Source organism: Sparus aurata, chromosome 6 (genome assembly GCF_900880675.1).
Source record: "Sparus aurata chromosome 6, fSpaAur1.1, whole genome shotgun sequence".
NCBI classification, from domain to species: domain Eukaryota; kingdom Metazoa; phylum Chordata; class Actinopteri; order Spariformes; family Sparidae; genus Sparus; species Sparus aurata.
In genome coordinates, this window is record NC_044192.1 from 2408812 (window position 1) to 2421806 (window position 12995).

The 12995-nt window shown below is 43.1% G+C and overlaps 1 protein-coding gene and 1 pseudogene across 1 annotated transcript in view; both read left to right on the forward strand.

Annotated features, from left to right (window-relative positions):
- LOC115582773 (uncharacterized) overlaps positions 1-12995 on the forward strand; it is a 484111-nt pseudogene that overhangs the window by 409188 nt on the left and 61928 nt on the right.
- The window catches only part of LOC115583998 (semaphorin-3D), a 148427-nt gene that overhangs the window by 132168 nt on the left and 3264 nt on the right, over positions 1-12995 (forward strand). Inside the window, exons 12-16 of the mRNA XM_030421301.1 lie at positions 935-1157; positions 5209-5297; positions 8316-8357; positions 8866-9023; positions 11455-11519. Of these exons, the coding sequence (XP_030277161.1) occupies positions 935-1157; positions 5209-5297; positions 8316-8357; positions 8866-9023; positions 11455-11519 (577 nt within the window). The remainder of the gene's footprint in view (positions 1-934; positions 1158-5208; positions 5298-8315; positions 8358-8865; positions 9024-11454; positions 11520-12995) is intronic.

Below are 12995 nucleotides of genomic sequence, written 5' to 3' on the forward strand. Positions count from 1 at the left end.
CAGCGCCATCGGCGGAGAATTGGCGAACAGACGCTGCAGAGATAATGTGGCGCCGCTGTGTAAAAAGAGCGAGTAACTCATGATGCGATTCAATTCACCATACGATACCCAACACTGTGTTCCAATATCCATACTTCCATGAGTACACTTAAACGTAGTACACTATCCACACTTACTAAGTACGCAGATTTCAGCAGGTGAGTGTTGTTCCAAATCTAATGCTCCGTGGTGCACTTACCGGAAATTACGATTGCGACATCCGCCGCGGCTCGTCACCCGCCAAAAACATCCCGCTTTGAACGGTGAACATAAGACATCTACGGCTTTACTTTTTAACAATTACAGTCCTACAATCCTGCAATATGGCTCCGCTGTTGTCTCGGTAGCTATTTAAAAAAAAAAACCGAGCTGAGCGCCTCTGCCTGGCTCCGCTTCTTCCGCTACGTAGACAAGATGGCGGCCGTTGAGTGCGTAAAGTGTTCATCGTTGCACACTCAACGATTTTGCCGTTATAAGGGCAACATCGGGGTCGCTTTTCGCCGCGATCGATATCGGAACACCCTAAGTACTCAAACTAAGTATAGTAAGTACGGGAAGTATGGATATTGGAACACGGCACAAGATAACGAGCTATTACAGCTGTGATAATTAATACATTGCGAGACAATGATCTCATGATATGTCACAACAGGTCTAACTGAAGGAAACACAATACCATTAAAAAGGTTTACAGACGATCAGACCACCAGGACTCCTGACAAAGAGACTCAGTGTGATGAAGATGATGAGACATCTCAGAGGAAATCATCTGTTCATGTCACCTGAGAGATTTGGTGTCTACTTACCAAAAGACTTTTCTTTAATGGCTTATTTTAACTCTGATTTGACGTCTAACCACCTGTTGCTCACAGTCCTCCTCTGAATTGTCCTCCAGTGTCCCAGCGAGACGTACGACGCTCTCCACAAGTCCACCAAGGACTTCCCAGACGAGGTGGTGAGCTTCATGAGGCAGCACCAGCTCATGTGGGAGCCCGTCCTGCCTCTGGGCGGCCGACCCGTCCTGACCAAGACCAACGCCGCCTACATGCTGAAGAGGGTGGTGGTGGACAGGGTGGACGCTGAGGAAGGACCGTATGATGTCTTACACCTGGGCACAGGTGAGGAGGGAATGATGGGTCAGTGGGAGAGAAAGTAAGGAGAAGGAGACGTTAAAGGAAAAGGATGGATTTGTTGAAATGTTAGTCGTAGTGTAGGTTTGATTAAAGCAGTTCAATCGTCAGTTGAACCGTAATCTGAGGTAATAAATCAACATGTTAATGTTTAAAATATTCTTCATCTTGTAACAGAGACCAGACTTTATAATAGATGATACATCTTTCACGAACACAGACATGATGGAGGAGAAACTTAGATTGCACAGGAGAACTTTTGTGGCTCTTTTCTCACCAAAGGGAAAGAAAATTAGATGAAAAACACTGAAAACACAAGAAAAGCAGGAGTGGATAAAGAGAACAGATGTACAGGATGGCAAGAAAACGCCCTGATAAAAAGCTTTCCTATAAAAACAAAGAGAGATTTAAAAGAAATGAGACGGAGGACAGAGTGAAGGGTGATCGATGTGGAAGCTGAGGACAGAGCGCTGATCCTCTAATCTCAAACACAGAGAAACAGAAGAGAACGAGATACAAAGACACTCAACACACCGAAAAAACAAACTTCAGACATCAAATTATATCATGAACAAAGACAACACACTCACTTTATTATCTGCACGATGCTCTGAGGTGTCAAAACATTCCTGCAGTCGCTCAGAGAATCAGAATCTTCCACGTCTGTCTCTCAACACATTGTGATTATTGGCCTCCTGAACAGGAAACACAGCCATAACTTCAGAAATGATTAAAAATCTTTTTAATTCTGTAAAAAAACTGAATATTTTTCCATCCAGATGTTGAGGAGAGTTTTTCAGGATTCAGGAAATACCTTCAGAACCTGTCTGGGTGTTTTTTTCCAAACTCCACAGTTCTGATTTGTTTCCAGAAAATCCGAGTTGAAACATTTTTCCACGACTTCATATTTCGGCCCGAGCACGTAATTAAAACGTCTTTCATGGCGGCTGAGTGTGTTCGTCTGCCTGTTTGTTGTGTGTAAACATCTGCGTTCATTCATCCTCATTGTTAAAAACCTCTGGAGGTGATAAATGAGACTTTTACTGTTGAACTCTGAAACAACACTTCTGACGGGGTGACCGAGTTCCTGAGTGTGTCTGGTCTTTGTAAGTGTGTGTGTGTGTGTGTGTGTGTGTGTGTGTGTGTGTGTGTGTGATGGATGGCGGAGGTTATTTAGCTGCTGGTGACAGCCGGCGGGGCCAGAGGTGCTCACACGGCTCCATAGATCTCCTCTAAGTGGATTCCTCTTCAACATCTGTCATCTCCACATCTACCTGGCTGATAAACGCTCCTTCTGCTCTTTCAACTGTTCTGATCCAAACGACCACGACGAGCCTTTTGGACTTTTCTTCAAGTCTTCTGAATCACTGAGGATAGATAATGTCCCTCTTCTTTGTACATCATGCAGCTCAGCCACGTGTTCACGTCAACTTGGTTTATTCTAAGAAAATAAAATGCACCTCTGAAACGTCGACGGGTCGCTCTGAGGTCACGCTACGAGGTGAATCAGTCCAAAGCACATTGAGCCCGATGATACCGCTGTTTAAAGCCTTTTTGCGGCTACGTCCACTGATTTAGGAGCCATCCACAGGGAAACGCTCTTCAGTGCATCGTTTTGGCCGATCGTCCACACGGATCCTGAAAACACAGCGCCTGAAAAAGCACTTTTTTGAAACTGAGTCTCAGGATGGAAAAATCCGAAAACGCAGCCCTTGTGTTCTCGTGTGGACGGTGAATCCGCATACTTTCCGAAACGATGACGTCATCGCCCCACCCCTCGACCTCTGAACCCCGCGACGTCTCATAACAACAATGGCGGACTACATGCTCGTGTTCGTGTTTCTTGCAACTTACTCTCCTTGTAGTCGAGTGTGAGTCGCAGCAGCAGTTCGACCTCATTACCGGCCCACACAAACAATTCTGGTTTCCTTGCAGTAGATATTTTCATCTTCTTCTTCTTGTGTTCGGTTTCTTCTTCTACTGTCTGTTTGTTTACAGTGCGCAAGCTTTATGCGCATGCTCCGTCTCTTCTTCTCCGTTTTTGGTGAATTTCAAGCGCCACCTATAGGCTGGAATATGAACTACAGCGTTTTCAGTCGTTTTCAGTGGATCCGTGTGGACGCAAATATTCTTGAAACAATGCCGAGGAAGACGGAGGAAAAAAGGTCGTTTTGTATCGTATATTGGAGGTCTGTTTTGTTTTGCCAGTTTGACGCCTCAGAGGGAACACTTATTTCCACCTCCATTTCTATGTAAATCCAAGCCGTTGATGTCTCTGCAATCACGTGAGATGGGCGGAGGTGTAGATGACCTGCACTGTTGTGCGACCCACAGCTGGGGAGTTTTAAAACCAGGAAACAGCTGATCACAGCAGTCAGTCCATCACTTCATCCGCGGACATTAAGATGAGCAACTGGACAGCCGCTGAGATCCAGGAGATGCAGCGTCTCCTCGGTCTCTGTAGCTGTTTGGTTGTGTTAGCTTGATGTTGTAGCAGCAAGCTGCTAACGGTCGCTACTTTCAAATTAAAAGCCCCCCGCTAAGAACCCATTTCTAAACTCCAATGGGGTGCAATGTAAAGCTCTTATTTTGAAGACAAATTCAACCTGCTTCACTGTTCACGCCCAACTTCGTGCTTCACATCACGTCACATGTTTACGCCTACCTCAGTGGCGGCTTTTTGGAAAAGGAGGAATATTAACCTCCATTTTAGAAAGACGAGGCGGCACATTGCATCCTTTACCTTTCAGCAAATGTGCCGCCTGCTCTATCAAACATGGGGTTCAGTTACAGAAGAAACTTCCAGCCCTTTTCTTTTTTTAGCTGTAAAAGAAAAGTGACGAGGTGTTTCAGTGTTTCTTGCTCATCATCTTGTTCTTGGCACTGACCAGGTGAAACACACCTGCAGTGGACTTCTTCATCAGGTGTTTGAAGACGATGATGTGATTTAATACGTATTTTTGTCAAGATCAGATCGTCTTTAATGATGAACTTCTGTGGTACGCGTATATTCTTTAAAGAGACTCTTCTGCAGCTGCTATTTCAGGGCCATTTTCCAACTTTTCAACCTCAGCTCGCTGTTAATTTGTAGTTTATTTTCGTGGTTGATACTCAGAGAAGAAGAAGAAAAAGTAGAAAAAGAAGAAGAAGAAGAAGAAACTGTGCTGCTGCCAGAGAGAACAAACACAAAGATTTTATCTTTGTCGTTATTTAAAACATTACAAAGGCCACAGACAAAAACATACATCATGAGTCCATGTAGGGCGGCTTGTTTGACAGACTCATGTGTAGATACACACATGCTTCAACACACACACACACACACACACACACACACACACACACACACTTACAAAAGAGATTTCCCACAGTTGGTTGGCCAAGGTTTATGAGGTTTGTTAGGTTCCCTGGGAGCATCCTGACATTGTGTGTGTGTGTGTGTGTGTGTGTGTGTGTGTGTGTGTGTGTGTGTGTGTGTGTGTGTGTGTGTAGTCTCACTGTAACTGCTCAGCTGAGTGCACTACTTGTGTTGGACAATGTCTCGTAAATCCTCCCTGACGTCTTTTACATCGTGTACGTTCAGTATCTGGATTCCTCCGTCTCCATGGTTACCACTACTGAATCTTTATGGACCTAAAAAACAAAAAACCTAAAAGTCATAAAATACCCAAACTCGTTGTGTCTTTGCACACCAAATGTTATAATTCATAGCTGTTGGACAACACAGAAGTTTCCTTCAGCGCTTCTTTAAAATGCGTCTTTATTTCCTACTTTTATCTGATTCCACAACTCGATATCTAAATACAATAAACAGAAAATTCTGATATTCCGATCCAAACAGCTGAGATGTGATGAGGAGAGAGCAGTGAGGAGGTGGAGCCAGATTTATATACATCAAACAGGAAGCTGATGCAGATCTAAGAAGCTGACCAACCAGAGAAAGTTTCCCTGTGGAGCTGCTTTATATTGTTCAGGACATGTTGTATATCAGAGCCAATCGTAATGACATGTAAGCACATGTTGTTTTTATTTATTCCAGATGACGGGAAGGTGGTGAAGGCCGTGTCAGTCGTCAAAGACAACTGGGACACAGAGGAGATCATCCTGGAGGAGCTGAACGTCTTCCAGGTGAGACAACGCTGCCGATAAAGGTTCATCACACGGAAAAATAAATAACAACGAACACAAGATGTTTGTTAAAGTGAAACTCTCACCAAAATGCAACTGAGGCTTTTTTTGTGAATGTATACGAGTCAAACCTTCGTGTAAAAGCATAATTACAATAAAAGAGGAACTTTTAAGATTTACCGTATTTTTGTTTTCAGGTCAAACTCATTTTCAATGGGAGTGCTACGGGCATTTTTACGATAGCATCAAAATCTCTCTGTTTAAAACAGTAAGAAGTCTCGACACAACATGAAACTTTGCTGGTAGTATCACCAGGGTCTCTACACATGAACACGAGCATTGAGAACATTGTTTGTGTACACAGAGTTTACTAAAAAGAAGGTTTTTGAACAACTCACGTTAGCAGTAGCTTGTTCCGCTCGCCGCCGTCCTGCCAGTGGAGAAGTGTCGATCTCAGAATGTGACGTAACCTGGAGGACAGTTAAGGTGGAACGCTCCTAAAGCTTAGTTCCATATAAATGCAGGATAATTTGTTGTTTTGTCGTTAGCGAAAAACAATATTGACCTTGAAGTTGAAAAAGGAGCCTCATATAAGAAACAATACTAAAATCAAAAGCCGGAAAAGTCACGTGAGATCTGGCGTGGATAGTTGTTGCTGGAAGACAGTAGTTCCACCTTAACTGTCCTCCAGGTTACGTCACATTCTGAGATCGACACTTCTCCACTGGCAGGACGGCGGCGAGCGGAACAAGCTACTGCTAACGTGAGTTGTTCAAAAACCTTCTTTTTAGTAAACTCTGTGTACACAAACAATGTTCTCAATGCTCGTGTTCATGTGTAGAGACCCTGGTGATACTACCAGCAAAGTTTCATGTTGTGTCGAGACTTCTTACTGTTTTAAACAGAGAGATTTGGATGCTATCGTAAAAGTGCCCGTAGCACTCCCATTGAAAATGAGTTTGACCTGAAAACGAAAATGCGGTAAATCTTAAAAGTGCCTCTTTCATCGTAATTGTGCTTTTACACGAAGGTTTGACTCATATACATTCACAAAAAAAGCCTAAGTTGCATTTCGGTGAGAGTTTCACTTTAATATAAATATTCCTAAGTGTGTCTTGAGTGTAACGATAATTTTGACTAGAAATGACACAAATGTGCAGCTACAGTCACTTTTCTTCGAGCAACATCCAGGTTTTCTAATCAGATTAACAAAAAGCAAGACTTTGCATATGAAGTTGCAGGTGTGAAGCTGTCAGTGAACACCTGCTTCACCTGCTTCACCTGCTTCACCTGAATCACGGTGAACACTTCGAGTCTGGAGGGTTTTAATCTGACCGTCGTGGCTTCGCAGGACTTTTATGGCTAAAACCACAGAGCTCGTCTCTGTTGTCTGCCGGTGCCCATCTGCCAGCGCTGCACCATGTGACGTTTCTAATGGAACATATTTTGTCTGGAATAACTCCACTAAACTGAAAAACAGATAACGGGGCGCATATTTCCCAAGGTCCTCTGTGTAAATAAGCACAGAGGGGAAGACGTGAGCTGAGCGAAGGGCCGAAAAAAAATGGGAGAAAAAAGGCCAAAATAGGACATGAGATGGAAGAAGAGAAGATGAAGAGATGATGAAAGAAAGAAGTGAGAGAAGAGAAAACAGAGTGAGGAAGTGGCAGGTGAAGGGAAGGAACAGCGTCAGAACACAACATGCGACAAACGCCACAAACAAACAGGAAACCAGGCGCACATTGTCTGTTCTCTTACAACTGAGATTCAAACAGGAACTAACACATTTCCACCGGCATCGCGCACAAACAGGGACCAGCTGGTACCGACCGCACAGCCGCCCGACAGACTGCAGGGTTTGTTTCAGAGTTCTCCCTCCGCTGAGTGTTGGGTCGGAGCCAGAGGAGGCTGCGGATCAGCCGGACCGGGTTTCAAAGAGAAGCGTCGGTCGGTCAGTTTGTTGGCTGTGACGGGACGCAGGATCAGATCACTGCAAAGATACCTTCATCCTCCTTCATCCTCCTTCATCCTCCTTCATCCTCCCTCCTCCTCCCTCCTCCTCCCTCCTCCTCCGGGCCGACCCTCCTCTCAGAGTGGTCAGGGGTCATTTACTCCCTTTGTGAAGCGCTGGAACAAGTCAGTGGGCCAGAAAAATGGAGCTGCGGGGTAATTTAGTCCTCTGAAGGAAGAAAGAGACTCATTAGGTTTCTGCTCTCAGTAGCTGCCTCGACCTCAGAGCCGGCGGCAGCGTTTAAAGCAGCTCTGCAGCATTCCTGATGAAATATCAGTTTTCTGAAAGAGTAACGCTGCTGGTGTTTGTGTCGGACTGAAGAGCTGCTCGTCCTCCTCAGATTGTTCAAGGTCTTCAGCACACGGTCGGTGTAGTTTAGTGGTTTTGGTGCCGTTCATTCAGGTGTTTCATGAGTTATGTGCCTCAGGTGTCTGAAGAGAGCAGCTGTGTGTGATATTATTCTTTTTAATGCAGTTTATCTCGAGATCAAGAGTTAATTTTTTTGTTATCTCAAGAAAAAAGAAAGTTTCTTCTCATTAGTTAAGGTCTTTACCAGAGATTAAGACTACGATGTCACCTAGCAACTGATTTAAGCTAAAAACTCCCAGAGTAAACTGATCAATACATCAGATTAACTCTCATCCAGGCGTCTGGTAGAGATGAAATTCAGATCAGTCGTCGTCGTTTAAGGAGAAGACGAGCGCGGCTGCAGCTTCACAGCCGGCTGATGAACTGTTCAAGAAGAAGAGCTTTAGATTATATTCATCAACGAGGAAACTCGACTCATTATCACCAGGAAAACTATCTTAGGTGTACAAAGTTAATAATAATATCACATCTTTCTTTAAACTCTCTCTCAAAGATTTTCAGATTGTCTCTCGATTTCTTCTCCTTGTCATTAAAAGACGTCATAAATACCAACAGTTTTATATGTATACATGACTTCTGAGTGTATTAACAGTTTGTAATTGTGTGTAAATTAATTAATTTTCTCTTCTGTTCTGCAGAGTCCGTCTCCCATCCTGAGCATGGAGCTGTCAACCAAGAGAGTAGGTCGACCTGTCAGCCTGTCAGCCTGTCTGTCGTCTGTCTGTCCGTCTGTCTGTCAGCCTGTCTGTCTGTCTGCCTGTCTGTCGTCTGTCTGTCCGTCTGTCTGTCAGCCTGTCTGTCTTCTGACTTTCATGTGTGTTTGTGAATTTAATTCAACGTAGGAACAGACAAAAACTTCACAACGCAGATAAAGGCTGTGTTTCAATAGAGGATATATAATATAAAGGAGATGGAAAACTGGTTTATTTAACAAGAAAACAAAGCGAAAGTCAGCTTGGAAGTATAAATGATTCTGTTCCGGTCATGATATATATCCGAACATTATTATCAATCACAAGTAAAAAGGAAACTACAAAACAAATTGGTAAAAGACTGAACATCCTACTATTGAGACGTATACGTGAATATACGTTCACCATATTTCTTAAACTTCAGTGACTCTTAATAACAGTAACAGAAGGTTTGTTGAATCTCTAGAAATCTAATGAAAGTCTTTCTCCTCCACAGCAACAGCTGTACGTGTCCAGTGAGCTCGGCGTGGCCCAGCTGGGGCTCCAGAGGTGTGAGCTGTACGGTACCGACTGCTCCGAGTGCTGCCTGGCCAGAGACCCGTACTGCTCCTGGGACGGGCAGACCTGCTCCAGATTCTTCCCCACCAGCAAGAGGTAACTACAGGGAGGATCATCACCATGAGACACAGCTTTAATACAAACATCTGAGTTCACCACGCAGTGAAAGAGCAACCTTCAGATACGCTTCAGTCTGAGGGAGGAGGGGCTGCAGGAGGGAAGCCGGGTCAGAACCCGACTGAGAGAGGTCGGACTAGAAGGAGAAGGAGACGTGACAGCACTCTTTACTGTGGCTGAAACAACACCCGCTATTTTCTTAGCCTGTTCCTGCTCAGCGTGTCCTCATTCATAATCGCAGTAGCTTCATATTTTCACCCCTGAGGAGGCGGCAGAAGCCCAGTAACAACAGAGACGAGGAGGATTTAATGCCGTTATACAACTTTATCTAAAGACAACCACAGTCTGCTGCTGTCGGCTGCTCGCTAACTGATGAGTCTGCTGTCTACTGCTCTGTATACATTCATTTACCTACATTAATTAACATGTTTATTTTAGCAAGACGGAGAAGTTTATTCATAAAACGCCTTTAAAAGAAAACACAAAGAGCTTCACAAGAGAGATAAAGAAGGAAAAGCAGCCGAAAACAAAAAGTAACAAGCATTTTAAACTGCTTGTAAGTGATTTATAGAAGTGTTGGTAAAGAGAGTTATAATAATCAAGACGAGAGGGAAATAAATGCATCACTAACCATCTCTAATCGAGCTCTTGGCACCGTGGAGCTGAGTTAAATAATATTTCTCAGCTGCTAGAAACAAAAACGAAACAGTCAGTTTACATGCTGATCAAGAAGACTCGAGTTCTGACCCATAAAAACACCAGGTCTGCAGAGGTTTGAGACCCGAGACGGTCCATCACCCTCGAGACGCCGTCCAGGGGAAAAAAGGAACTTTTTGTCAGTGTCATCCAGGCTTTTATTGATTATTATCTGCTGAAAAGGAAGCAAATGCAAAGCAAACAGCGTCGGGCCGAGAACAGAACCTTGTGGAACACCACAGAACAGAGACGAGGAGGGTTTAATGCCATTATAACTTTATCTAAAGACAACCACAGTCTGCTGCTGTCAGCTGCTCGCTAACTGATGAGTCTGCTGTCTATTGCTCTGTATACATTCACTTACCTACATTAATTAACATGTTTATTTTAGCAAGACGGAGAAGTTTATTCATAAAACGCCTTTAAACTGAAAACACAAAGAGCTTCACAAGAGAAATAAAGAAGGAAAAGCAGCCGAAAACAAAAGTAACAAGCATTTTAAACTGCTTGTAAGTGATTTATAGAAGTGTTGGTAAAGAGAGTTATAATAATCGAGATGAGAGGGAAATAAATGCATCAATAATCATCTCTAATCGAGCTCTTGGCACCGTGGAGCTGAGTTAGATAATTTTTCTCAGCTGCTAGCAACAACAATGAATCAGGGCGTTTACATGCTGATCAAGAAGACTCGAGTTCTGACCCATGAAAACACCGGGTCTGCAGAGGTTTGAGACCCGACACGGTCCATCACCCTCGAGACGCCGTCCAGGGGAAAAAAGGAACTTTTTGTCAGTGTCTTCCAGGCTTTTATTGATTATTTTCTGCTGAAAAGGAAGCAAATGCAAAGCAAACAGCGTCGGGCCGAGAACAGAACCTTGTGGAACACCACAGAACAGAGACGAGGAGGGTTTAATGCCATTATAACTTTATCTAAAGACAACCACAGTCTGCTGCTGTCAGCTGCTCGCTAACTGATGAGTCTGCTGTCTACTGCTCTGTATACATTCACTTACCTACATTAATTAACATGTTTATTTTAGCAAGACGGAGAAGTTTATTCATAAAACGCCTTTAAACTGAAAACACAAAGAGCTTCACAAGAGAGATAAAGAAAGAAAAGCAGCCGAAAACAAAAAGTAACAAGCTGCTTGTTAGTGATTTCTAGAAGTGTTGCTAAAGAGAGTTATAATAATCGAGACGAGAGGGAAATAAATGCATCAATAATCATCTCTAATCGAGCTCTTACCACCGGTGAGCTGAGTTAAATAATATTTCTCAGCTGCTAGAAACAAGAACGAAACAGTCAGTTTACACGCTGATCAAGAAGACTCGAGTTCTGACCCATAAAAACACCGGGTCTGCAGAGGTTTGAGACCCGACACGGTCCATCACCCTCGAGACGCCGTCCAGGGGAAAAAAGGAACTTTTTGTCAGTGTCATCCAGGCTTTTATTGATTATTATCTGCTGAAAAGGAAGCAAATGCAAAGCAAACAGCGTCGGGCCGAGAACAGAACCTTGTGGAACACCACAGAACAGAGACGAGGAGGGTTTCGGTTCTGATGGACCGCAGCCTCCTGACAGAGCAGAGAGAGAAAAAAGTTCTGTTAGAAAAGACAACAGACTTATTCTAATGTGTGTGTGTGTGTGTGTGTGTGTGTGTGTGTGTGTGTGTGTGTGTGTGTGTGTGTGTGTGTGTGTGTGTGTGTGTCCCAGGCGGGCGCGGCGACAGGATGTGAAGTACGGGGACCCGTGGAGTCAGTGCCCAGTCACAGAGGACGGTAAGGATTTCCTCCGTCTGATCTGAATAAAGTGTCTCTGTTACGTAATGAACCAGCAGCCGGGTCGGTCCGTACTCCAGAACACTGAGGACTTCCACACACACACACACACACACAAACACACACATAAACACACACACACTCTGTGATTGATCACTTATTTTAAAGTGCCGCTGCAGAGATGGAATGTAAGACGTCACAGTCGGCCGCTCGAGTGAAAACTTAAAGAGCTCGATCCTTATTTTATGAACTCACATATATGTGATGCGAAACAGTCTGAAAGGTCCAAATAACAGATGATCGGACGAGGATGTTTGTTTAATGAGAGGCTCAGATTTAAGATATTATCCGTCAGTGGAAAGAAAAATGTGGAGTGTGATTGAAGGAGTCGTCTGTTTGCAATCAATCTGTGTATTTAAATCCAGTAGACGTTAAATCTGAGCAGGTTTTAAACACATAATGTGACTGCAGGGAGAAAAACTGACTGCTAATATATTGATAATATATATTGATACCTTTATAATACAGGTGGTATTGCCTCAATATTATCCAGTATCCAAAAATGTCTGCCAAATGTAAATACCACAGGAATCTAATTAGCGACACTGAGCCTTGAAGCGGCATGCTTGTTGTGCCGAGACCTGATCCTGCTGCTGATTGGCTGCTGAGGCGCAGGAACACCACGAGGTCACGCCCACAAACGGGACTCATAGCATCTCATGAAAACTGGTTCAGGGATCGGGATCCAAATCAGGGGCTCGTTTTTAGCGATACTCAACCCGTCACAAATGTCACAGTTTTAGTTAGTAAAAATTGCTGGTGTTCCCAGAATGCACTGCAGACAGGAAATAAAAAAGCTGCTCATGACAACAAAAAACAAAACACTTCGGATGATCGTAAAACATAAAAGCTCTGTGAAAATAGAAATATTACATCGATTGAAGAATATTCTGATGTGTGTATCTGAAGTTTAATAAGCACTTAAAATAATTTATAGAATAATTTCCTGTAAGTACAAAATGTTCACATGTGCTGATTATGACCGACATCAGTGGACATAAAAGTCATATTTCAGTAAAAGTAAAGATATCCTTTTAAAATATCACTTTGGTAAAAAGTAAAAGTCATCAAAAGTCTTAAAATATCTCAGAATAAATGTACTTAAATATCCCAAACACCAGTAAAAGTTAATTCCACATACGTGTTTTTACATGTTTGTATAAGCTGTAAACTTTGGGTCGTCTGATTGGCAATAAAATTTAGAAATTAAAAATGTTGCTGTGGCTCTGAAACAGCAAAGTAATTAGCAAAGTTACTAGTAACTAAAGCTATAAAATAGTTTAAAGTGAAGTATTGGACATCACTGATGATGGTGCAGTAAGTAGTTCTGTTAATTATTGATACTTAATTTTAAATATTCCTGCACGTCTCTGAACGTCTTTAATACAAAGATCTATACTGAGAATATAAATATGT